This window comes from Myripristis murdjan, chromosome 17 (assembly GCF_902150065.1).
Source record: "Myripristis murdjan chromosome 17, fMyrMur1.1, whole genome shotgun sequence".
In the NCBI taxonomy this organism is placed as follows: Eukaryota; Metazoa; Chordata; class Actinopteri; order Holocentriformes; family Holocentridae; genus Myripristis; species Myripristis murdjan.
In genome coordinates this window covers 28,385,557-28,412,466 of record NC_043996.1, presented here as the reverse complement: position 1 = coordinate 28,412,466, position 26,910 = coordinate 28,385,557, and the positions used below count along the sequence as shown (strand labels likewise).

At 40.5% G+C, this 26,910-nt stretch overlaps 1 protein-coding gene across 9 annotated transcripts; it reads left to right on the top strand.

The window, feature by feature from the left end:
• The first annotated feature begins 142 nt into the window (after positions 1–142).
• LOC115375630 (WD repeat-containing protein 37) lies at positions 143–26,375 on the top strand. 9 transcript variants are annotated; one of them, XR_003929734.1, is made up of 17 exons: positions 143–311; positions 3,822–3,995; positions 5,425–5,460; positions 9,619–9,715; positions 9,972–10,067; positions 10,268–10,332; positions 10,686–10,772; positions 13,806–13,941; positions 14,604–14,675; positions 15,401–15,445; positions 16,820–16,896; positions 18,533–18,770; positions 19,482–19,623; positions 20,622–20,756; positions 21,391–21,505; positions 21,763–24,701; positions 25,956–26,375. XR_003929734.1 is itself a non-coding variant. In XM_030075096.1 (16 exons), the coding sequence occupies exons 2-16, from the start codon at positions 3,858–3,860 to the stop codon at positions 21,892–21,894; spliced, it is 1,608 nt and encodes a 535-aa protein (XP_029930956.1). In that variant the 5' UTR covers positions 143–311; positions 3,822–3,857; the 3' UTR covers positions 21,895–26,375. The 9 variants fall into 9 exon arrangements, 7 of the variants coding, with proteins under 7 accessions (XP_029930956.1, XP_029930955.1, XP_029930958.1 ...); XR_003929733.1 differs by having other exon boundaries at positions 24,860–26,375; XM_030075096.1 differs by having other exon boundaries at positions 18,536–18,770; positions 21,763–26,375.
• The last annotated feature ends 535 nt before the right edge of the window (positions 26,376–26,910 follow it).

The window sequence follows — 26,910 nt, the reverse complement described above, 5'->3', positions numbered from 1 at the left end:
GGACAAACTGAGGATCCAAAATCAGTTGAGTTTGCTTCTCTTGCAATTTGTCCTAGGTTTTTTCATAAAATGACTGGACTAGTACAGAATGGGACCAGATGACTTGTCTGTGTGCTTTTATTTTGGAAAGCCGTCGGCCGGAATTGGCCTCGTTATCTTTTCTCATGTAGCGGCGCTCGGCAACTGTCAACACGGACTTCATAATAACCCAAAACCAGGCGAACATTTCTCGCACATTGAAGAAAAATGGTCGAAAGGGGAACATTTTGCATAATTTCCTGGAATAGACGCTTGTATTGTTAGACTTTCTGGTGAGTAGGAGGATTCCGTCTTGCCGCTAGCTTATTAGCATGCTTGGCACTAGCTAGCTTAACGGAGGGATCGGCAGCTAATATCAGGCGACGCACTACAATAAGACGACGGTGTCTGGTGTCGCTCATGTCGGTGTTCACTTGTATTCATGCTGTTGTTTTCTGCTGAACTTGGTGTTTTTTTTCCCTGCTAATACTGAAGGCTAACGGTAACTTCATTGCTCTCACGTCTTCTGTGACAGCATCAGTCAAGTTATCTCACTGGCAGCTATCTGTAGTTTCTTCTGTATGATCAGAAGGGAGACAGACATAAACAGGTAACAGTCGCACTTGATTTTTATTTATTTATTTATTTATTTATTTATTTATTTTTGGTTGTCAGCTAGGTGGTGAAATACATAGTTTTGTTTACAAAGACCTTCCCTTGTCTGCTCAAGGGCAAATATGATTTATCACACCGGCTTCATCAGGCAGCTGCAGCCTGCAGTCTTGTTATCCACAGGCTTGAGGTCTGTCATTCCTCTGACACAGACAGATATTTGTTTGATATGAGACTGGACGACTTCAGGAATCCAGTGGAACCACGCATGCCATACTAGGTTGTTGGTAGGTAGGTAGGTAGATACTTTATTCATCCCGCAGGGAATTCACATTTTCTTCAGCAGTATCCACAGATTACAGATTAAGTAAATAAATAATAATAATAAAAAAATAGAAATAAAGAATAAGATCTAAGTATAACAGAATAAGAATAACCTAACAACAGAACAACAGAATAACCTAAGTACAACCCAGTGTGCAAAAAGCAATGTGCAACAAAAAAAAAAACCCCAGAAAAAACCGTGTGCATGGGTGTATAAAATGTGCATAGAGGTAGGTCAATGTGCAAATTTGTCAATGTGCAGATTTAGAAGAAGATTTGGACTAAAACTGTAAGGAGACTAAATGTTGCTCTAAAGTTGAAAGGCTGAATTTTGGCGAGGGAAAATTTGGCATGGTAATTTTCAAGGTGGGGTCTCTTGACCTCTGATCTCAAGATTACAGATTGAAAATGGGTTCTCTGGGCTCCCACGGCTCTCCCCTTTGCAGACATGCCCATCTTATGCTAATCACATGCAGTCTGGGGCACAAACCATGCAGTTTTTTGTTTGCATGCAGTGGCCTATAAATGTGTTATTTTCACCTATTGTGAAATGTTGTATTTGTGCATACTGGGGCCTAAACAGTCTTGGAGTTGCATACATTGGGTTTGACTGGAAAGCTGAGACTCTTATGGATTCAGTGAGCCCTGTTTTATTCATGTGTAATGATGCCAGCGCACATAGTAGCTGTGTCATTCCAGTGAGACAGTTTTTTCAAGCTTAACATCATTGTATAAAATGACCTATAATGACCTTTAGAATATTCACAGTTCCATGAAACCTTACATCTACAACTGTAGATTATAAAAAATAAAACGGAAATGATCAAATTGCAATATTTGTAGGATCGCAGTACATATCAAAGTATGGTGATAGTACCAAATCAGGACATAAGCATATCCTCCCAGCCCTACTGAGAGACACCCCCCCAATGCTGACACGCTGCTATAGAGTCTCTGTTGTTACATCTCATTATGGAAGTATAGGAGAGTAAAATGCTTTGGTTTCAATTCCTTGACATGCAGCCGGCTATATTAATTATATAGAGACGGTGCCTCTCTGTGTCATCCCGTAAATCAAATTGTTAGGCCGGGATTTCTGCTGTGTAAATGGGTAGTGACGCATCAAAACATTCTCAGCAACTCATAGTGTTTTTGTGATCTGCAAGATATTAGGGCTGGAGGATATATAAATATATATCGTTGTCTAACAGATATTTTAATATGAAACTAGATATCTGGGATTTCAGATTTTGTAATATTGCGATATGGCAGAAGTAATGTCTTTTCCTGGTTTTAAAGGCTGCATTACAGTAAAGAAATGTAATTTTCTAAACTTATTAGGCTCTTGTAGCTCTTTTAATGTCTCTAGGTCAAAGATATTGTGATATTTAAATTTGTCCATAGTGCCCAGCCCTACAAGATATGCAAATAAACTTGTTTTGCTTGCAGTTAAATCTCAGGAAAGCTACTCGATATTATATATATACTCGATACTTTAGACTTCTGAACTCCTCTCACCAACACAATGCTGGTGTGGGAAAGACACACAGTGCTGTAGTAAATATTAGAAATGAGATAGTTCTTTGTATTTCCACATTTCCCAGTTTCTCTTCTTATGTGGCCACTGATGATTTGCTGAGCATTTATGTTCTTCAGCAGCACTCTGCACTACAATGTCAGTCCTCTACTGTTTATTTAGCAGTGCCAGGTAGGAGTCTCAGCAAGATTAAAATCTCCTCTGCAGCACGAGAGTCCTGGCCAAGAGGCAAAAACAAATACATCAAGGTTACATACAAGGACAACTTAGGAGGAACATCCAATTAGAGCAAAGGGAGCTGTCAAGGTTAAAATATACAGTGATCTAATCAGTCACTTACACTGAGCAGTGTAGGGAAGGACCATTATTTTGGAATCATCAGGCAATATAATTGATATTAAATCTGTCTTTCCATGTTTTTCTTTCCGAGAAATACACGTGTTTGTGTGCCAAAACTGAAATCAAGACAGTTAGCTTGCATTTTTAAGTATAACTTAACTAACTAGCCCTTGGTACTGAGTACACTCTCCAACATGGGTACTTTGTTTTACTCTGGTGTTAGTGCATTAGTGTTAATTTTGACAGCCAATTTGTTTACATTTTTGGTCTTAGTCTTTTAAGTGAAATTCATTTTACATTTAAACACTTTTAAGTCATTTGAATTTAGTTAGATTTAGTCTAGTTTTTGTCAACAAAAGCTACGTTGGTCTTAGACAATGAAAAATAAATCATTTTCACATTGTTTTTCCCTGTGGTGTCAAAATTAAAGTTTGTCCATACTGCCCAGTCTGTCTGTTCTTTTGTCCTCCCAAAACCAGGCTGTTGTGAAGACACAGGTGCACAGATATGTTTAGGTAACTTCCAGCTAAAATTAGCTCAGTGTCCTCTGTCACACTGGTGTTATTCAGTACTTTGCACCTTTGTGCCTTGCAAAATTAATGACTAGATTCCTTCCAAACTGAGGTCAGGAGTTAATTATTGTTAATCTATTTTAGGTAGCCTTTTTTTTTTCTATCTTGTTTTTATTTGTCAATGAAAATGTCTTGATAATTCATCATAGTTTTAGGCAATGAAATGAACAGTGCAGTGCATCCCTTATAGACATGTTTGAAATCTTAAGTGTCTTTCCACCTAAATAGATTAGGCAAAGAGACACTGGCCAGTAGTGTGTTGACAGATACCAATTCATCGTAAGAAATGCACTCTGATAGCTGCTATGCCTTGCAGAAGGGCAGCTCGATGTCCCCAACCTCCCCGCAACCTGTCCCAATTAGGATTCACCTGAGTGGTCCCTCCAGGCACAGATTACCATTTCTCATCCCTTTTCCAGTTTCAGACATCAGCTTGTGTGGCTCTGGAAGGAGGGATGCCGGTAGAAAGTGGGAGCAGCGCTGCCGCCCGCCAGGCCAAGCAGAAGAGGAAATCTCACAGCTTGTCCATCCGCAGGACCAACAGCACCGAGCAGGAGCGCTCTGGCCTGCAGAGAGAGATGCTGGAAGGACAGGTGATGACCCATGCATATGCACGTTAATGCTAAAACAATGCTTGAACAGAACAAAAGCCAAGGCTTGTTGATTCGACCCAGTAAAAACTTTCCATCAGCTGGTCTGAAAGATTCAAACTGGGCTGTTGACCTTTCTGTCACCATTAGCCCACTTCCCTGCTGCCTGTCAGTACCTGTAAGCACTCTAGTATTAAGCCTAAGCCAATTAGTTTTCAATGCACCCATGCAGAGGGCACATAATGGGTTGTATTGTTGCTGGCTAAGCGTGCCACTATTGTTGCGAGGTTGCCATAAGGTTTTGTCTACTCTGGTGAAACAGTTTCAATTAGAACAGAGCTATCGATCTACAAATGGCTAAGTGGGTTCAATTATATTAGATGATATGTGTGTATTTGTTGTTCAAGGGAAGCCAAATCACTCTGTAGAGGCAGCTTTTACTTAGAACTTTTTTTTTTTTTTTTTTTTTTTACAAACAGTAATTGATTCAACACTTTGAATCAAGGGCAAATTCATTTAATTCCTGTCAAAAACACGGGGAAAAGGCTAGGAGAAAATTAGCAAGAAATGACCCCAAAAAATCAGCAAAAAGGAGTTGCCAGGAAAAAAAAACAGAAAATTAAAAAAAAAAAAAAAAAAAAAAATACAAGGAAATTAAATTTGCAACAAATACCCCCAAAAAAGGAATGAAGAGTTTAGAGTCTGGCCACAGGCGCCTGGCTTTCAAAGGGTTAAAGCAGTGCATCGTGACAAAACAGACTGACGTGCAACTGTCTGATCATGCAACAAGACAAGCATTTTGCATCGCGGATATGATAGAAGGAAGCACTCAAGTGTTGTGGTAAATTGCTGTTGTGCTGTATATGAAACTTAATAGGTGTTAATCCTGGCCAAAATGTTCACACTGTTGCAGAACAAGCAGATTAAACCACAGATCTCACTTCCTGAACTCTTTCCTTGCTGATTAATGAGGTGCTGCTTTCTTAAGAACAGAGACAAACACCTTATTAAGGAAAGGGACCAGCTAAGCCTGTGTGCTGCTTTGTTTCACAATGCATTTGTTAGGTAGCGGCATTTTATTCTGACAGAGCAATGTAAGGCTGCAAGATTGTGTCTAAAATGATAAATTGAATTATTCTTTGACATCACACTTATTAATCATGATTATTCGTGGTGTTTTAAAGGTAAAGGTAGTGATTTGCATTAAATATCAGCTGACAACTCTTGGATACAGCTGGCTTTCTGAATGAAATTGAGTTTGAATATCCTAAATGTACCCTCCTACTCCAAAGTGGACCATGTTAAACCCTGTAGTTCTGTTTTTCTGGATGTGGCCAGTTGCAAAGAGACATTTCAAGCTGGATATGGTGCTCTGGGTTTAATCCCTTCCTCATGACTCTCTGTTTTTTCACTCTGGCCCCGTTGGTCCTAGTCCTCTGATAATCTGGAGTCCTACTTGAGAATGGAGGTAAGTTTCAGGTGTCTAGTCTAGTGTTCAATGTGTCAGACGTTAGTGTTACTGAAAAATAGTTTTTGGTAGATTGTGTAAGTGTAGCTTTAGTAATATGCTAGTGTAGTTTAGATGTGATCAGAGCTGGAAGTGGTGGAAAGTGTTTCTGGGATGCCAGATTTCACTGCTCAGCCTTCTAATGGTGTTGTGGATCTAATCAAACCAAGTATTTGTGATGGGAGGAGCCCACCTGGCAACCCCTAGTGACCCTCCTTCTCTCAACCCTCCCCTTTCCCTTTCCTTTTAACACACACGCCAAATTTCTACTTGGCTGTAATCTTGGTTACATCAGTGTTGTGTATTGTGTATTTGTATTTATCTCGAAAGTGATTTTTTTTTCTGTGCTCAGTTTATCCTTTTCCCTAAAGAAATAGGTGTGATATTTCAAATCCATGTTTTCACTCAGCATGCATTTAGTTTTCTTTTGTCTGAGCCAGTTCACCTTGTTGTATCTGTGTTTGGTTGATTTAGATTCATGCTGCCCAATTAAAAGTTAACCCCAAGCATGTAAATAAGAGTCAGATAGATAGACTTGTAGCTTGTTCACAAGACTGAGTTTCATTAATCCGTCATCCTGCAATTTTTGAGATTTTAGCAGTGGAGGAAGTCAAAACAAATCAGATTCCAGCCTTTGTAAAATTGGCTAAGTATGACAGACATATGTTTTTTTGGCAGTAATTTATCTCCTCTAGTGCTTATGTAGTGAAAAAGCTGAGTATGACTATCATTCCAGACTACACTGTAGGCTCTTTTTATTATACAAAGATTCACAAGCATGAGGAAGTACTGGCTATCAGATGTCAATGTCAGTCTCCCCACACCCATAAAAACCTTGTGATTTTTTGGGGGGAGTTTCCTATGCACGGGTTGGAGTATATATCAGACCATGTTGCCTCTCCCTTGTTAGATGATGGAGACATTTTTAAACATTTCAGTGCAGCTATTTGGTGCTGCATCGTGCCAAATAGTGTTGTCCTTTCCTGGCAAATAAAAAATTTAGTCTAGAAAGTGTCAGATATGAGGACAAATGCTCATTTGAAGTGATCAGAGCCCAAAGTGATGTTTTCAAATGTCTTCTTTAGTCTGATCAGCAGGCAAAAAAACAAAACCAAAATTTATAATAGCATGAACGGAGAAAAGTTAAGACAATATTTTTGCTCTTTGTGAAGTGTGAATCCTCAAATTTTGTGGATTTTTACTTGATAAATGAGAAAAAATGATTTATTGTTGAAATCCTAATACATTTTTGGTCATTTAATTAATTGTTTTTGCACTAAAAGGAATTAACACTTAATAGTTTCAATAAACATCTCCAGAAGTGCTAAGTATGAAATGAGCCATTAGTTAAATGTTCAGATACAGTCTGTTTTTCATGGATGTCAGTGTAAGCAACACTAACTACTAGGCCTGCATATTTCATACTATATTCTGCCCTGAGCTGTGGCCTTGCCTCTTCACCAGTTCTTTTGCTGTATGCTTATGTTATGTATTATGTATACTTTTATATGTTGTGTGCACTTTAACATCAGTCCCTGAATGCTAACATCACACTTCACTGAACTTTTTTAAAAACACTGCATCAACAACCAGCAGGACATTATGTCTGTACACAGGGCTGCATCTGTATTCAAGGCCGAGTCTCTCTCCATATTTGGCTCACATTGTCAGGGCTTTGGTGGAGTCAGTGTTTCTGTGCCAGTACTCCTCTTATTGATTCTTCTTTTCTTCCGGTATGAAACAGGAGTTCACTCTTATTTCCTTCCTCAGGCATTTTATTATGTGATAAGAACGATTTCTGCCACCTCGTTCCAATAACATGCCCTGTATCGGCCCAGTGGTTTGTCCCTATTGTCTGAAGGCAGCAAAAGCAGACCTGGATATCTAGTCCTATAGGCTTCCCTATACACGGCATTTGGATTCGTTAACCCATTCCCTTTAACTCCATTTCATTTGATCAGGTATACTTTTCTGTTTTATGCATGTAGGTGACACTTTTCCCCACAGTGACTTAAATTTTTATTTACACTTACATTTAAACGTACAGCGATATAGCATGCATTGATACAGATGGTCCAGCATCGATATGGCAGCAAATGCCATGATAGCAGTCTTGAAAAATAAAGGCAGGCATTGCGCAGTGCACAAAAAAGCTAATAGGTGGCAGGACAGGCCAAATACATTGCTTCTAACCATGGCAATTCTCAGTTCAAAGCGATATGCAGACATGGAGGAGGAGAAAGTCTATTCACTGCCGGCAACACTGAAGGCAAAAATATGGGAGTTTGTTTTTTTTCCAACGTCAGACAGTCAGGATTTGGACATGAGTCATGCATTATGCATGATGTGCTCTTAAAGACAAGTGAATATGTATTATTGTTGGACTAAGGCAGAAGAAAAAGCCACAGAAAAAGACTTAATTTAACTTTACTTTTAAGAGCTCTGTGGGCCATTATTATTCTTGTTCTGTTTAACCAGTATGCAGTTTATAATAGATAGCTGTTGTACTGAATTCTCTGTGGGACAGTGTTCAGTATCAGTGTGTATCGTGATGGGTATCGTATCGTGAAGTTGTTTGCAATACCCAGCCCTGCTGAGCAGGTGGAGTCCAGTGACTCAGTGACATGTTACAGGGATCTAACCCATGATCTTTCAGTCTCTCTTACACCTACATGTCCCTGTTTTCGTGTGTGTCAGGCCCCCTGCCTCACCAGGATGCTTTTCTTGTCAGTGCCACCTGCCTTCTCACACATTTAGTTGCATTCACATCATGGAGTTGGGCTTGTTCAGGGGAGCCTTCACAGTATTTGTTGAGGGGGAAAAAAGAGTGGCATTTGTCCTTGGCCAGTCTAGGCATTCAAATCAGCAGCCTTTTATTTGCATTTCAGGGTTTTCATCAGCCCAGCTGATGTTGACTGCGTGGGACATCAAGGACTTCTCAGTACTTGTCTTGACAGGCTCCATTCATTTCTTCAAATTTTGAACATTGGTTTTAATTGGTTCTTAGGCTAGATTTGCAATGCTCCTTGCCTGCCAAGGAAATGAATGTGCATTGCCTGCTAAGTGCTGTGCCACCAGCTGTGATTGTGATTCTTTACTCTTAAATTGGTGACATCCAACCAGCAGTGGACGCCACCCCCCATTGTGTGGGTAATGAGCTGAAAACGTGTTTTTTTTGTTGTTGTTTTTTTTTCATTTTGGCCTGTGGTCAACACTAAGGCAGTGTTTTCCACCTGCAGAAACACACTCAAAAGTGTGTATTTGAAGACGTTGGTGTGGTGCAGTGTGAATGGGGAAAAAACTGAGCTTTTTGAAAATGCTGATGTGAGATTGTCGTGTTATCTGGTCTGCAGTCTAAAATCACTTATGTTTGGGCCATGTTCATGCTCGATAGTGGACTGCTCAACAGGAAGTGATGCATTTCACATTTCCATTTTGTCTTGAAAGACAGAAGAAGACAACAACGGAAAGAGAAACTCACCCTGTGTTCCAAATTGCATACTTCTACTTTTTACTTTTAGTATGTACTGCAGCTGCCCTTACAAAGCATGTAGTTTAGTATGAAATATGCACGCGTATGCATACAATTGGGACACACTACATACATCATCCCTGACCTCCGACCCTCTTGCTCACTTCCGCTGCCGTCCGTAGCTCCACATTTGAATGTTGTTGTCAAAATGCCGGTGCTGTCTCATACTGCGCTGTCGTCTGTCATATTTCTGATCTTCTGTCTTCCTGTTGCTTCTGCTGTCACTGAGCGAGTTTTGTGCGATATGTGTGTTTTGTTGTCGTCAGTATGTGGGCGTGGCTTATACACGCAACTCAGTCAGTGCGACGTAACGTCCACTGCCCAAAGGATTGTGGGTCAGAATGGCGACTTAAGGGCTTTTTAGTGTGGAAAGCAGGCTTTTGTTAAACACTCGCGTGGCATAGTATGGATGGAGCAGTGGCTTTTTCAAATTTACTTGGTTTAGTGTGGACATGGCCATAGCCTCAGAGAGTCTGGTGTTAGTCAGGCTTCTTTTCCATCATCCCTCCCAAACCCTTCAGGTGCCTCATTGCATTTGTAAACTCACCTTTTTATTTTGTTTGATGGACTCTTCTCTTCCCTTGCAGGACTCTAAGCTGCCTTTGTCCCTGAGGAGCAATCTGCTGGACCTGTTTGGTCAGATCGAGAGGGAGTTTGAGAACCTCTACATAGAAAACATGGAATGTAAGTTCATCAGAGAAACAGTTAGACAAATCCTTCTGCATTAGTTCTGCATGTTAACTTTTATTTTAATCAGGGAGGCTGATCGAGCAATTGTAGTAGTACTCTGCTTCAAATTTTAACACCTGCACACACTGATATAATTGGAGCTGCTCAGTACAACCACAGTCTTCCACTGTCAGCCGGTGAGCCGCTGAAGGGCAGCATTTTGTGCTTGAATGACTATCAGCCTTAAACGTGCAACCTGTTTGACTTTCAGTACGCAGAGAAATTGAGACGCTGAATGATCGCCTGGCAGCGGAAGGACAGACTATCGACGGGGGCGATTTGGCCAAGGGAGCACTTAAAACGAAAGGTGACACTGTAAAATCTTAATTCACCTTCTGTCATGGGCTTTTTATATTTCCCAGGCGTTGCTATTTTAGCACTGTGAAGTATGACTGTGGTCAGTGATACATGTTATATTGACTCTCTATATTAGTCGTCGTGCTTGTTTTTCTTCCTCCTCTTGTTATAGGCTTATAAAGTGTCCATCTCTGTTGTTTTTGTTTATAGCGAGTCATAGCACAAGTCAGCTGTCACAAAAATTAAAGACAACCTACAAAGCATCCACAAGCAAGGTAAATATTGTCTTTTTATTTATACATTTTAAACATTTTATTGCATTATTGTAATCTAAACATTTTTCGGTTGAAGTCTGCTTGCGGATATTTTAGCAATGGAGTATTGTTTAATGAAGGCATTGTTGAGGATGTTGGTGAAAATATGTTGTGTTGACAATGACCATTGGTAATGAAACACTTGAGGTGTAACACATTATATGAAACAGTTGTATTGGTAAGTTTGCATTTGATAATTTACTGTAACAACTTGCACCGAGACTTGGGTCTTGTCTAGCTCCTCAGGTTAAGATAACTTGACTTTTGAATTTTAAAGAGAAGAACTGCTGTCTTTTTCACCTTTTTGCTCTTAGCCGCGTTCAAATTCTTGCCATGCCAGAGTAGGTGGATCCCGCAACTTCAGCGTAACCAGTTGGGAGTTGTGGGGTGGAGACTCATGGGTAACTTGTTGATTTCTCCCCGTGTGCCAATATGCATGAACAGCCCAGCCAGGGGGTCAGCCCTCCCTCCCCAAGGCACTTGGTCATTCAAATGTAGGAGTTGAGTTTTTATATTATAATTTTTTTTTACGTGAGATTAAACGGCCATTCTTTATCTCACTAACAGGCTTTGTTCAGTTGCACCTTCTTGGTTTTAATTTAGCTACTTGATGGCATTCACATAATGGTACACAATGGAGACATCATCTCTATTCAGCAGCTGTTACTTACAAATGCTTTTTGTGCCTTGATTAATGAGGACTCAAGGTGGAAGGGCATTTGTCAGCTGTCTTAGATCGACATTGCTCCATCATGGCAAGAGTGTGCAGTCTGCTGGAAAGAGCTTGGCCGTATCACATTAACGTTAGATTAGTGAGCTTAGATTACGTTACATCATATCTCTTAGCAGTATCAGACAGATGTTTTAATAAGTGGCTTCACTCACAGTAATAGATTGATTGTCAACCTTTAGCTCAGTTTGTAGAGCAAGACACCGACACTGAGGGGTTAGTGGTCTTATTCCCAGAGTTCTTATTACGAGAGGGTCCCCGTCAAGATCAGGATTAGTTTCATTTTGCTATGATTTGCTGTAACTAAGTATGAAGAAAGCGCATAGAAACCAGAGAGAGAGAATGTATTATGATCATAGTTCTCTCTTTCTGCTTTTATCTCCTCACGTCCTATAAATCTCTTTTCTCATGGGGGTCCATGATGCAAAATATTGATAGTATGTTGTCTAAAAAGACTTAAATTTCGGGGTTCATAGCATGAAAAGTTAGGGAACCCTTTGATCGGAGTGTGGTACTAAGATCTTCCATGTGAGGCCGTCTGTGATTAAATTGCATGCGCTTGTGTGTCGCCAAGTGTTTTGGACAAAAGCTTACATTGAATTGAAATTGAGTGCTCGTTTTTGAAATCGTTCTCCTTCGTAGTTGTTTTCACAAAAACATATTCAGAAAATTCAGCATCTATAATGGTTATGAAACATAGGCAGAAGTTTGATATGGTCACAGCAGACTGCACATTCAAGCTGCAGACTACAGGCCCATTAACTGCTGGGTGCGTTTCATTCACTACCAAGACGGTTCCTCCAAGCTTATTTTGCAATGCTTTGCATTTCCTTAAACCTTCCCCATGCCTGTTGCTTAATTTGTTGAATGTAACATGCTGCACCGGTGTTACATTTGAACAAGTTCTGGATTCCTGATCATGTTCAAGTACAGCAGGAGGCGCTAAGAGCTGCAGGAGTTACTTTTCCTCCATTACATGAACCACTTGACATCCACCTCCACAGCCCAAAACTACAGAATCATCTCATGTTGTCTTTATATTGCACAAAAATGTGTTGCATTCACATAGCACAGAAAACCACAGTATGTAGCATTCATATAGTGCTGAAATCTATATCTTATGATAGATTTATAAGTGAATCCACCTCTCTAACCAGATCTCATCCCTCATTTTGCTGCAGGGTAATTCAGAGCTGCTGTAGGTTAGCTAATTATGCTGCTTGCTAACAGCCAGCATCCCCCGATAGAACTGAGTCCCACCGGGCGCATCAGTAGCATTTTGATAAAAAGCATTTTTCTTTTAATAAATTTTGGCTACAGTGCTAATTTAGTGGAAAAAATAAATGATATTCTTTGTCATCTGTATAGATTAAGGTTTATTTTCACATGTATGACGTCCTTCTCTATGCTGTCCTGCTTCCTTTCAGTTGGAACTTGTTTAGTGGTCTGTGTCCAAAGCGAACCCCAAGTCCAGTTTGTATCATCCCCATCTTTAATGTAAACACCTCGACCCGCCGGGCTGTTGATACCACTGATAACTCTTATTATTCGATTTCCTTCTGTTTCACTGTAACTTAATATTCTTTACCCCCCCTTCCCCTTCTAGCATTTTCTTTTGCAGTTTTGCATTTACAGTAATCTACTTTTTAATAAAAAGCAGTTTGACGGTACTGATACATGCATCTACATTTGTGTTGACAGCAGTTCTGGCTTGAATAGTAGTTTCACACTGTTTCCTGGTGTTTGTTTTAATCTCTGCAGAGCACTAGATGGGTGGGGATTTCCTCAATAGGGCAATTCATTCAGTGTTGCAAAAGTTGTGAGTCACTGAGCTCTATAAAGGATTTAAACTTTATAGAGCTCAGTGTATTGTCCTATGTGAGGAGGAAAGAAAAATCCCACCCATCTGGTGCTCCAAGTGGGTTAAAACAAACACAATCAAAGTTTTATGTGTGAGTACTATTGAACCCAAGACTGATTGATATGAATTATACCAATGTCAACTGAAGCTTCTTAGCCTTGGCGACTGCAGGGACTTGCTGACCAGTTCCTCAGTGATCCTCAGTTCTGCTGATCCCGCTTCCTCCCCTGATCAGACGAGGGTTCCTACACAATCCTGGAAAAACCTGGAAAAATTGTTTCCAGGGTTTGAAAAAAAGTTGCACTTAAAAGAGTGGAAAAGTATAGGAATATGTTGAAAAATTTAAGAAGAATCATCTGTAGCATGATTTGATGGAATTGAAAGTCAGGCCACAGTAGCCGCAAGCCTTGAAAGTCCTTGAAACGTTATGAAATTGAGGCCAGCCTTCAAAACAAGGCCTTAAAAGTTTCTAAAATTGAAATAAATGGCCATGAACATACTTGATTTCAAGATCCTAAGTAAAAACCTGAGGCATCAATTGTCTCGCATGTAAGTTCATTTTGACTAATGTTGTATCTTACCCCAAAACATGCCGATTTGGAGACTTTGAACCAAACCAAACAAGTCATTGAGAAGTCATTGAATTTGATATCTTTGTGAGTGTGCGAACTTTGGCACACACCACGTCACACAAAATACTGTCAAAAAAAATCGTGAAAACCACTCAAGGAACAAAGTTGAAAGTGTGTAATTTTGCGAAGGGGAGTGTGTAGGAACCCTGTTCGGTGTGTCCCTGTGGCCTCTGGGCGGTGTGTTAACATGCTGCTGGTGTTCTGGCGTCAGATTGTCTCCAGTTTCAAGGCGACCACGTCCCGGGCGGTGTGCCAGCTGGTTAGGGAGTACGTCGGCCACCGGGACGGCATCTGGGACCTGAGCGTCACCAGGAGCCAGCCTGTGGTGCTGGGGACCGCATCCGCAGGTACACCCCTCTGTCTCTTCATTTCTTTATTTCCCTTTATCTGTCTGTCTTTCTCACGCTTTCTTCATTTTGCCCTTTGCTTCCTTATCTTTTTTGTCTTACTCTCATTCTCTTCTCTTTTGCACTCTGTAGTCAGTATAAAGCTCTCTCTCTCTCTTGATCTTTCTGTTTCTCTTTCTCTCTTGCTCCTGTAATACGTCTTTCTCATTCTTTGTTTGTATAACTCTCAAACACTCTTCCATTGTCTTCTTCTCGTTTATTCTCTTTATTTTCTCTCAATCTTTTCCTTTCCTTCTTACACGTTTTCTCTCCAACTCTCTCGCCAAGTTTTTCTGTATCTTTGGTCTCTTTTTCTTGCTTTTTCTTTGACTTATTTCTCCCAAGTCATTTTTGTCACTGTTTTTATTTGAGAATGAGAGCTTTCATATTTCTTTTTTTTAAATTGTGCCTGTCATCTCAACTACCTACCAATCAGCTGACAGCCACAGGAAGAAACTGAAGGCCTCTCCAGGAAATAAATCCCTGAAAATCATATTGCTACACCAGCTTTGTCCCATCAGATTCTTTCTGATCACATCCAGCATTGCAAAATGTTTAGGCGACATAGTAGTGTTTATGATTTTGTTATTATTTGTTAATGTTTCCCTAATGTGCCCCAACAGATCACACTGCCATGCTGTGGAGCATCGAGACGGGGAAGTGCCTCCTCAAGTACATGGGCCATCAGGGATCAGGTATGACCAGATGGACATCCACATTTTTATCAATAGATTTGATCAAATTAACTCATACTGAGCCTACAGAACAGTCTCAATTTAATTTTTTTATTTACAAAAAAGCCAAAATGAAGTACTACCTTCACATAATCTCTGTTGCTAGTCTAAAGCCTTGAATAATAAACTAAACTTGAATGATAACACCAAATTATAATCGGAAGATGCTAAATATTCATTATTTCACGTAAAATAAAGCCTTCTATCACATAGATAGATGATAACACCAAATTATAATTGGAAGATGCTAAATATTCATTATTTCACGTAAAATAAAGCCTTCTATCACATAGATTTAAGCATTATAATAAAGCGGTTCATTAGTTTGTTTTATATTCTAGATGTAATTTTGCAACTCTTCCTGAACCACAGCTTGAGAAACACTGTTATAAACATTATGACTAGATAAATGCAAGTCAAGGCTCAAGTTCTTACCAGTGTCTCACTATTTGGAAGGTGCTCCTAATATTTGCACACTCTCTTGCTACTAGGAGTTCCAAGTATCTTAATTCCCTTTTAATCAAACTGTTTAGTATGAAATGAATCTCATTCATAGCAGCTAATTGGAAACCAGCATCAAAAAATAGGAAGTAAGGGTAAATAACAACTGTTGGAGAGGAAACATACTGCATAGAAAATATCCTTTTTTTAAAACATGCTGTATCTTCCTCTTCTTCTCTCCCCAGTCAACTCCATCAAGTTCCACCCGACCGAGCAGATGGCTCTAACAGGTAATGATCCAAAACTAAAAAGTCCTGAAATCTCCCTGACTCTGCCGCCACTTCCAGACTTCTTTTTACATGATTTTACTGTAGCCGTGGTGGCTGACAGATGGAAAACGGCCCCGCGGCTAGAAAAATGTAAATGCGATGACATCTGTGCACCGGGAAAAAAAATTTATGATAGCAATTACAACACACTTGTCCATATTTTAAGATATAAATTTCCAAGTAAGACCCAATCTCAGACTGCAAAAGCCTCTGCAAATTGCCCATTAACATTACAGCTGTACTGTGTTAACGGTCAATTTACAGACACACTGGCCCTCATTCATCTAGTTAAGGCACAATTAAGTCTAATCCTAAAGGGGTGTGCACTAATTTAACAGCAAAAGTAGCTATTTATCAATTCAGTCTTGGTTGTAGCATAATAATCAATCACACTTCTGCTTGGAAAATATGAATTCTTATTTCAGGGACTGCATATTAGAGTTATTGATGGAAACTATGAATGGAAAGGATTTCCTCATGCTCTGTGACAATGAATAATGACATGAACATTTTTCTCATCATGATTAAGATGTGTAATATAATATTTGTTCCTTATTGTGGATTTTTGCACCGCAATTACGAATAAATGGCCTACTGAATGCCTCAGTAGACCCAAGAGCTTTATGCAAGAGTGGAGGATGCTGTGTGCTTCTCTGTATACAGACCAGAGCTGAATGTTTAATTGCAATATTATCAAAACTGCACTTTGGCCAAGTGCAATATCCAAATCAAAGAAGCTGCAACTTTTTGATAAAGGTAAAGTGTATTATGAAATACCATTTAAAATATGTGTGTTTGCTGTAAGCCTCATCAAAAATCACATCAAGACCATTTCAGTAGTTTTTTTCAGTGAAACCGAAATTCATTATGTAAAAATTATTCTTCTTGCTAAAATTGTGAAACATCACAATTCCATTGTCTGTCAGAATAACTGTATTATACATACGTCCTTCCTTCCTTTCTTAACTTACCATTCAGACCAGTGCAGTGAAGCCTGGTAACAACTACTGATCGTAGAAGCCCTTAATGTTGTGCCAGGCCTTCCTTTTACAGGCCAGGAGTCACTGAAAATACATCATTGTGTGTTTTTCACATGTAAACAGCTTTTTGCACGTGGTGTCCAGTCAGTGGCTGCGTGTTATTTCCTGGAATGTACTCTGCTCTCATTTTGGCATCGTACTGTAGCACATCTTGATGAGCCAGATGTGGTCAGTAGTTGATTGATGAATAAGGGTCGCTGTCCTGGAAACTAATCCTGTCCGAAAAGGGATTTTTAAAGTGAAGTTTTGAGGAAGGTTTGTCTCGGTTGTGACGCTCTGCCTCCGCTTCCTGCAGCCTCTGGAGACCAGACCGCTCATATCTGGAGATACATGGTGCAGCTGCCAACACCACAGCCTGTAGCTGACATCAGCGTAAGTCTTTCTACAATCCACAGTCTGTGTGTTCATGTGTGTGTGTGTGTGACTGTGATGCTGCCACGCTTGCGTTCATGTTTGCATGTCTTTGTGTGTATTTTTAAATACGTATCCATCTTGTAAATATATTTATATATATATCGCACTGATCAGGAGTAGCGCTCCTAATTTTGTCATGACACTAAAAGCTCTCTGTTCTATTCTATTTTGGTGCATTATTGCAAGAGTTCCCAGTGTTTGTCATATTAAAGACAGACAGATGCACATAAGGCTCCATAGGACTGCACAAGATTTTCTCTAAGGAGTTTGGTTGTTGGGAGTTACTTGATCTGAGTTTTAGAAAAGAATGATTTATAGAAACTGTTAACATCATAGAAATCGAATCAGTGAAAGAGAAAACGGTGAAAATAATCATGTAATAATAACTGGTGTTCCTAGGGTACCAAATTTTCACCTCCACTCAATACAGAGTTTAAATCTAAAAAGTCAGTAGTACTACGCCTCCACAGCACAAAAGCATCAAGCGATGTGTTAGCTTGACTTGACTCAGACAGCTTTGTAGGAACTTGTGGGTGTTTTTGTCTGTATCGACTGTGGAAGTGAAGTTGTTCTGCGTTTCACTTCTGGCTCCAGTTTTGTCAGCGAGGTGAGGCGGAGCGGGATTCAGTTCAACATGTGGTGGACTGTTTGATGCTGTCGGCTGCTCTCAGCTGTTTGATGCAGGCAGCTTCCAGACTGCAGCTCTGTCTGCATCAATACTGTCTCCTCTTTATTCCAGTCTGCATGTTTTCACCCGCTGGCGGTGATGCTGAAATAAATTTGCCCTTGTAGAAAGACATCAGAGGACTGTCAAATCCAATCTTGGATGTTATCCATGCAGGACTGAAATTTCTGTTATAATGACAACACTAATATTAGTATTAAGTGCAACAGTTGGTGGACGCCTTTTATTCAAAGTGCCTTACTAAAAACATTGTGAATAATTTTGAATATGCGTTCTTTTATTGAATAATTTTTGTATATGTGTTTTCATTTGTATTCAGGTAGGACTGCACAGGAGATATATCCACGTTGTGTTGTGCTGTGTTTTATTTCATTTTTTATTTATTTTAAACAATTTAGATATTTTGTCTATAATGTTTATATGTGGTCTCTCACTTTCTTACATTTTTATATTTTACTAATATTGCTCATTATTGTTATATGTTGTTTATCTCACTTTTATACAATTATATATATTTTACTATTGTTGTCCATCATTGTTTTATTACATGTACAGCCCATTGAGACATACTATGTGATATTGGGCTAGATTAAATTTTGATTTGACTAATTTTGTATGCCAGAAAAATGTGATATTGTTGTACTATACTGATCCTTGTAAGGAAATAATCCCAGTTCTCTTTCCTTTGTCATTGTACTAACATTTTGTCACTGGAATAGCAGTAAAAAAGCATTTTAAAAAAAGGAAAGAAGGGAAATCTAAATATCCCTACAGCAGGACCCCTTAACATCCTGTCAGTGACCCCCAGCAGGCCTGTGGACCCCACTTTGGGAAACATAACTGTAGTGCATACACATTTCTTTTGACTTTGGCTGTTTGTGGCTCTGATTTCCTCCCTCCTGACGGCAGCAGGCGCCGTGCGAAGACGACGTGGACTTCTCAGACAAGGACGAGGCCGACTGCGACGCCGAAGGCCCCAACGACTGCCCGTCTGTTCGCACGGCCGCCACCACGCTGCGCAGCCACCAGGGCGTGGTCATCGCCGCCGACTGGCTGGTGGGAGGCAAGCAGGTGGTGACGGCGTCCTGGGACCGAGCCGCCAACCTGTACGACGTGGAAACCTCCGAGCTCGTCCACTCCCTCACTGGTAAGATGCGCTGTTACACCTCAGCTGGCCACAGTATTTGTTTGTTTGTTTGTTTTTTCATTAAAAAATATTCCATAAGCTACAGACTCTGTGCCAGTTTGAAATCCTCAGGTTCTCATGGAGATATATGGGTGTATTCAACTTAATGAGCCTTTTAATCAGGGTTAGACTGAAATATGAATTTGACAGTAGTGGCCTTTTTATTACAAATGATCTCAGGCAGTCAGTGTGGTCAGCTGCTGCTGTGATGGATAATAACACAGTGGTTTGATCATTATTTGTTGTAAAATTGATCGGTTTTTTCACTGGTTGTCAACTCAGCTGATTCTGATGGAAAAGCTTCACTGAAATCCACACAGCCATGCATGAATATTGTTATCATTAGCAGTATCAGTATTATCTTTGGCTTCAGTGGAGGGTTTGGGTATTGACTGGTGTGAACACTGTTTGACACAAATAAAATAGTAGGTTAAACACTGTACTGATTTTTTTTGGCATGACAGTCAAATGTAACAATATTGAAGATCCACAAAAAATGTTGTCAGCTAGCAGCTGTAGGCCAAAATTGTTGTTATCAGCCTTCAGAGACTTTTATTCTCCTTTCTTTCAGACTGAGATGAATCTAAGAGAATGAGCAGAGTAACTGCTACAAATAAACTCGTCTTTTTAACCCTTCATGTTGATTTGGTGTGTGTGTGTGTGTGTGAGCAGGCCACGACCAGGAGCTGACGCATTGCTGCACCCACCCCACCCAGCGGCTGGTGGTCACCTCGTCCAGAGACACCACCTTCAGACTGTGGGACTTCAGAGACCCGTCCATCCACTCTGTCAACGTCTTCCAGGGACACACCGAGTCAGTCTCTCACACACACACACACACACACACCCTACCCATCTCCCAAACTACAAAATGATAGAACAATAGAAAAGTACAGCTACCTGAAGGTGTTTTTTTCTGAGTGAAACCACTGTTAAAATATTGTATTGTAACATAGTATTTATTTATTGTGTTGACTTTATATTCACTTTCTTGCAGAATAAAACATAATGATAAACTTTACTAAGACCTCTGAATCTAAGGTGTGTTTCAAATGTTGGACAAGGTTAAAAAAAAAAAAAAAAAAAAAAAAACTCGTATTACATTTGTAATGGTCAACATTTTAGTCATGGAAATACATGGGAAAGTCAGGGAGTTTTTCATTTGACATAGAGTGGGAATCCTGATGCATTTATTTGACTGTCAAATGATGTAGTGCGATTTCAACATTTTGAGCCCAGGAAAGCTTTTTGCCTTTGTAATGAAAAAAACAGCCTTTAACTTTTATCTTTGCAGTTCACAGCTGCCGCCTCTGATGCACTGATATGATTCAGTCTGTATAGAAACTGACAAACGTCACAACCTCCAGTCTCTCCATCTTCAAAGTCATAGAGACAGCCAGTTCAGAAAACCATACATCGTCACGGAAGAGCAAATTTCACACCAGTTTTATCTCGTTAATTGGCTCTAATTAAGCCATATGTCAGTTTAGATTGGAGATTTCGATGTGCTCTGCCACACGAGCTGCTGGCACGGAAAATTAGCCATTAAAGCCGGTAACCAGAACTAAAGGATCACCGAGTGCGGTTTGTGAGATGGATTGAAAGCTGCTGGTGTGTGAGGAGCAGGATGGGACATTATATCCAGATACTAAACAAAATAAAGAGGAGGGAAGGTCTGTAGGAACAAACAGGGTTTCTACAGGCCTGGAAAGTCTGGCGGGAAAGTATTTGATCACTTCCAGGTCTTGGGAAGTTATGAAAATCCCTCCCTGCTGTCACTCCAGTCTGAGCTGTTTCCATCTCCCGTTTCAGCACGGTGACGTCTGCTGTGTTCACGGTGGGAGACAACGTGGTGTCGGGGAGCGACGACCGAACCGTCAAAGTGTGGGACCTGAAGAACATGCGGTCGCCCATAGCAACCATCCGCACGGACTCCGCCGTCAACAGGTGCGAGAGCTGCAGACCCGAGCTGCACGAAAACTCATTAAGAGATGAATAACAATGTATTTATTTAGCCAGTGTTCGAGGTGTTTTCACTACTGCATGCAAATCCATGAAGAGCTGTGTAATGTGGTTTTAGCTTCTGTAATGGAGAACTGAAGGATACTGACACTGGCAACACTAATACATATGGAATGTAATGGTATTGGCTGTGTCAGTATTTATATTGTATTTATTTATTACTGTATTTATTCTACAATTACCCACTTCTCCACAACTTACTCACTTTTAATACCTCTTGTTGTTAAAAACATCAAGATTATCATATGAGATGAAGAAAGTGGAGTAAAACACAACCAATGATTCTGATTAATAACCGTCACAGAGGCACAATTTGCAAAATAGTAGTGTACAATACATTATTTATTTAATTTTTTGGGCTTAAAATGAGGTGGAACAGAAATTGTAACGGTGTCCATGAACTTCCCATGTGTCAAATCACTGTCAGGCTGTATCAGTCGGTGACACAGGCAAAAGATTTGTTTATTTAAAGCGAGAGTGTTAATGCCACGTTGCGTCATGAATGTTTGCATGTGCTGTAACTGCAGTCTCGCCTTGTTGTTGTTTTCTCTCTGTGCAGGATCAGCGTGTCGGTCAACCAAAGAATCATCGCTCTTCCTCACGACAATCGTCAGGTCCGGCTGTTCGACATGTCCGGCGTGCGTCTCGCTCGACTCCCACGAAGCAACAGACAGGTGGGTGCGGGAGCGGCTCGCTCTGATTGGCCCCTCGCAGCTTCTGCACACATTTCATCCCCTTTTGCCCTCATAAGAATGAAATTGGCATGAAAATCGTCAACCTTATGGGTGTTTAATGTCAGATATCAGGCCTTCAGTTCAAAGATATCAGGATTGGCCTTGGAAAGCTGGTCTAACTATTATCACAGATATCAGCCTGTCTTCTCCTTCTTCTCCCTCTCCTTCTCCTTCCTCATGCGTCCTTGTTGCTGCAGGGTCACCGCCGCATGGTGTGCTGCTCGGCCTGGTGCGAGGACAACAACTCCTGCAACCTGTTCAGCTGCGGCTTCGACCGGCAGGCCATCGGCTGGAACATCAACATCGCCGCCCTGCTGCAGGAGAAGTGACCTTCGACCCGGCGCGACCGGACACCGGGCGACACCGCAGCTCGCGCCTGATCACCCGGCCGGAGGGAGCAGACAGGAAAAGCACTCGCCTCAACCGTTTTCTTTCATTTGACGCATGAAACCTAGCCCCTCTCGTGTGTGTGTATGTGTGTGTGTGTGTGTTAAGACGACCTTCGAGTGCGTGCATGTATTGCAACCCCCCGCCCAAAAATTACAGCCGTGTCACCACAATGCGAGGGACGCCTTTTGCTTTCGTATTAGTCGTGTTTTATTTTATTTTTCCCCCCACTTAGTTTTTATGAATCTGCTGCTGATGAAAAGAGCACACGGACGGTACAGAGTGTTAAGAAACAACTTTTCTTGTTTTCCTCCCCCCAAAAAAAGGGTTGAGTGCATTTTGCTGGCACTGAGGAACTTGCGAAGTGAAGTGCTGCACAGATCTGCTTTACGTTGATTTTTAACCAAAAACAGAGCGAGCCTAATCTCCCTAACATCTGCCACTGATAGCAGAGACATGGTTTTATGTAGAGCACAGGCCTGTAATTTAAAGGAAAAACCCTCCCTCAGATACTTACACTGTTTTATATCATCAATCCGTGATGTTCAGTGCATTTTAATTTTAGGTGTCAGTGTCTCTAGGATTGATTTCTCCCTGTATGATTGCTAAAAGTTGGTGCAAAATGACGGCTTTAGATAGAAAACCTTCAAATGCACCAAAAACAACAAATGGGTTCACAAATGCAAAGCGAATCACCAATAGCAACAGTGTTTTTAAACACGGTTGAAATGTGTTTTTTTTGGGGGGGGTGGGTTTTTCCTTTACAAGTTTCATTCCAAAATGCAAAGTTTTTAGAAAAAAAAATCCCACTTGAAATTCATAGTTTAATGTCTCTGATGCATTTAATCCTGTCTTGTTTTATTGTCCTCAGAGCTCATAAACTGCAGTAATTTGCAGAGCCAACCATTGTGTTTTTTTGTTTGTTTTTAAGTGAAAGTGTCATGTTTTTAAATGGCTTTTGGAATGAAACTTGGCTCAGTGCTGCTCATTGTTCAGCGTCTCTGTGATCCAATACCGCACCTTTTTTTTAAAAAAACAAACAAAAAAAACAAACAAAAAAATGCCACTAGCTGTTAGACTTTGTTCTTGTTGCTGTTGTAGAAGAAAAAATTGCCTTTGCAGCTCTTGTACATAGTGAACACACTCCTCACAGACAGGCTGGCTGAACTCCCACCAGCCAAAAGCCAACAAACCAAACGCCGGTGAGTTTTGGCTGCGGCTGAAATTTTTTTCCCCTGCACAGCCAGACAGTTTGGAAGGAAACCTGTGAGGATTTCATGGTCCTGTTCTGTTGCAAAAAATCTACTTAGCTGGTAAAAAAAACAAAAAAAACAAACTGTATTTAGAAGCACGCCAGCTGCTGTTTGGTAGACATAAAAGTGAATTTTCTGCTCTGTTGACAGACAACATGTAGATGACAGAGTCTGAAATGCACAGGCGAGTGCACAGGACTCCATCTAAAGGACTCACGTGTGTGTGATTGTGACCTCAGTGTTTCAGTAACGTCTGTGTGTGAGTGGGAATGAAAACCTGGGACTCTGAGCGAGACGTGTTGAACTGGCTGTTTCAAAGGGCTGGGTACCAAAAAAAAAAAGCAAATAATATCTTGATATTATTGATTTTGAAGCGACTGCTCTGACTTAGTGAGAGTTTAGCCCACTGGTCACTTTACCCAAAATGTGACAAGAGGGTTTACACAAAATTCACATAATTCATATTGCCAAATTTGAATTAGTAGTAGTAGTATTATTTTTTTTTAATCCAAAGTGACAAATGCATGTCTGTTTCTATGTGCACAGCCTCTATCAAAAACATACAGTCTGGTATTGCAGGTGATTAGCTGTTATTATTAAAGTGTAAAAATACATGGACAGTGCAGTTTGTCTCCAGGTACATAACCCTAACATGAGGCAGAGCTGTCCTCCAGAAACACGGAGATGATTTCGGTGCCATGAGTTTTCTCATTTTGGGTGAAGTGACGTGGGTCTAACCCGTCTAAGTTGCTGTAGTCCTTCTTAAAGTCTGAGAAAGTGTTGAAATGCAAGTTCTGTTGTCATTTCAGGGCGTTTGTAGGGAATGCTGAGGGGAAAGGAGCCCAGTCTGGATCTAGAAAAGCACACGGCTTGTAAAAACGCACAGAAAACTCTTTACTTTAGAGTAAGATCTGTTTTCATTCAGCTAGAAAAGGGATCTGTGAAGAGGCACGCAGGAGCCAGTGTCGAATGTGAAACATGGGACGCTGGAGTCAGAGTGCTTCCCGCGTCGCCCAGCCCCTGCTGTCGTAACAAAACACAACGTGGTAGTAAAATGTGTTTTCCAGTCTTTTCGCAGTGCCCTTTAGTCTCTCGTGTTGAAACACTGTTAACAGGGATGATGTCAGTGTCTCGTTTGTTATGGTACTTTAACGAGTTCAATCTCTTAGGAGTGTCGTGATGCAATAGCTGTAACCCGCTCGCTTGCCCACTGCCACTGAACGCCATCAGCCAAAACTACATACACACTGCATTGAGCTGAATGGGAGAGGATCCTGTACTGTGTTTGCTGTCATGGCAACACAGCCTGTCACTCAAATCGATGTCGATGAATAAAATGTGCCGATTCAGTGTAACCGTAACGTAACAGACAACAAGCACAGTTTATTACAAAGTGACCACTTCTCTCACCGTCAGACGTTACATTTGTGGTATTTTGCAGCATTAAGTGTTGAGGAACATTTCTCCCTGCTGTGTGTGTGTGTGTGTGTGTGTGTGTGAGAAAACAGAAAAGTGCACATTTGTTTGTGGATGCCCACAGTTTCTGTATATAGATATGTATATGTATATATATTTGGGTAACACTTTATAATTGTCTTATTCCTGTATATTAACATGTGTATTAACCTATAGAAAGGTATTGGCAACACAGCAGGAGTGTGTGTGTGTGTGTGTGTGTACTTTAATGAATGCAATTGTGAGTTTAGGCAGTAGGAGTTACCTTTTTTTTTAACGTTGAATGAAAGCTGCTGTGTATTTTCCTCCAGATGGATACACATGTTAACACGGTGGAATAAGGCAGTGTGAAGTCTTACTGTTTTTCTTTCTTTAAAACCATAACATTTGTATCATACAAATTGTAATATATGAAGAAAATAGCCCATAGTGTATTTCAGCTGCAGCGTTTTATTATTAGCCTTTATAACACGATGAGGTGGTTCTGCATTTCTTTTGTCTCTTTTCTTTTCTTTTTTTTTTTTTAAATCGATTTTGTGCAAGTCTGTTTTATTGCTTTAAAGTAGGTGTGATCGCTTCTGAAACGGACGGCATCGTGTGTGTGTGTGTGTGTTGTTTTTTTCTCCTTCACACCAGGGATGGCTGACTTGTTTTTGTTCTTCTTCGTCTTTGTTTCTCAGCTGAACACTCCAAACTGCTCTAAAAAACATTTTTTTGGGGGAAAAATTACATCAAGCTCATGATGAAATACGTCCAAATGAATTGTACAGGATACACTGTAAAAAATGTCAGCAGACAAGCGACACTTCGTTTTAAAGGTGCAGCATGCAAAGAGTGAGGACCATGTGGACTCAACTGAGGGAAAACTAATCGAATAATCTTGAATGGGATGATTGAGTCTGCGTGGTTCTCATTATCAGCATGAAGAATAGGCGCCGCTTTTATGTTTTTAATCAAATGGTGTACATCTTATTTTGAAAGTTAACCCCTCCCCTTCCTGCAGCAGCACCGTGAAGCTTTGTATTGAAGCAACATGGAGGCAGATAGCCAGTACAGAAATAATATGTTTAGAGCCTTGTATGCTAAATATTTTTTTAAGATGGACAATAAGAAATGTGCAGAATTTTTGTACAGCAAAAACCTTACACTATTTTTTTTTTTTAACCAAGTCAGTTTACTCTGATATCAACAGTGGACCTTTTTCTTTGCATCCATTCCTGTTAAATCTGTGTGAGATGCACAAAGCAGTCCGCATCCCTGGTGTAAGTGACTTTGACAGGAGGAAAGATCAAAAGCTGTGTGTGTGTGTGTGTGTGTGTGTGAACGCTGTCCTTACGTTTGCTGATTCTGTTACAGTTTCAAACGCGTGTCACTGCACTGAGTGTGTTTTCTGCGGCCTCTGAGCCTCGTGTTGCCACCCTCAGACTTCACCTGAATGTTCAGTCTCATCGCTTAACACTCGTTCACGTTAAATCTCACGAGATCATCGGGCGTCTCGCTCCGAAAACCTGCCGTCTTGAAGCCTTGTCAAACTGTGGCTACTTGGTGTTAGAGGTGTTTTTGTGTGGTCGAAGTGGTTTGTGTATAGAAACGAAGAACACCACAGCGCAGTTATAAAAAAAATAAATAAAATGTATGGACTCGACAGCGGTTTTGTGAGATGGAGGAACAAGCGTCTGCTTGTGAAATCAAAATAAACCGTTTGTGCTGTTTCACTCTTTTTCACTGACTGTTTTTTATGAGTGTATTTATTTCATCACTGCAAACGACAGTGGACTGGCTTCACATTATTTGTCCTACAACTGATCAGAAGTCAGATTTATGACTTTAGAATGCAGAATGGTTTATTTCATGTTTAGTTCACTTTGTTTGGGAACAGTCTTCCACTGAATGACAGCAGTGAGACGCACAAAAATGCATCTAAATCCTTCTTTTTTTGGCATGAGAACTTAATCCAGGCCAGAGGAAATTGGGAAATTACCACACAGCTCAAGGGTTTATGGGAACACAGATTTTGACATCTGACAGAAAGCAGTTCCTCATGCCAGGAGAGTTTAGCATAACTCAGTTAAACAGGACTAAACAATTAAATATTATTGAAAGTACAATATGGTCAATAAATTAGTGCGATTGTATTACTTCCCCACCATGACGGCACGAGTAGATCTGACTACAGTAACGTTTGTGTGTTCAATAAATTAATGTGTCTCCCACTCAGCCATACACTCCTGCAGAGGAACTGGCCCTCTC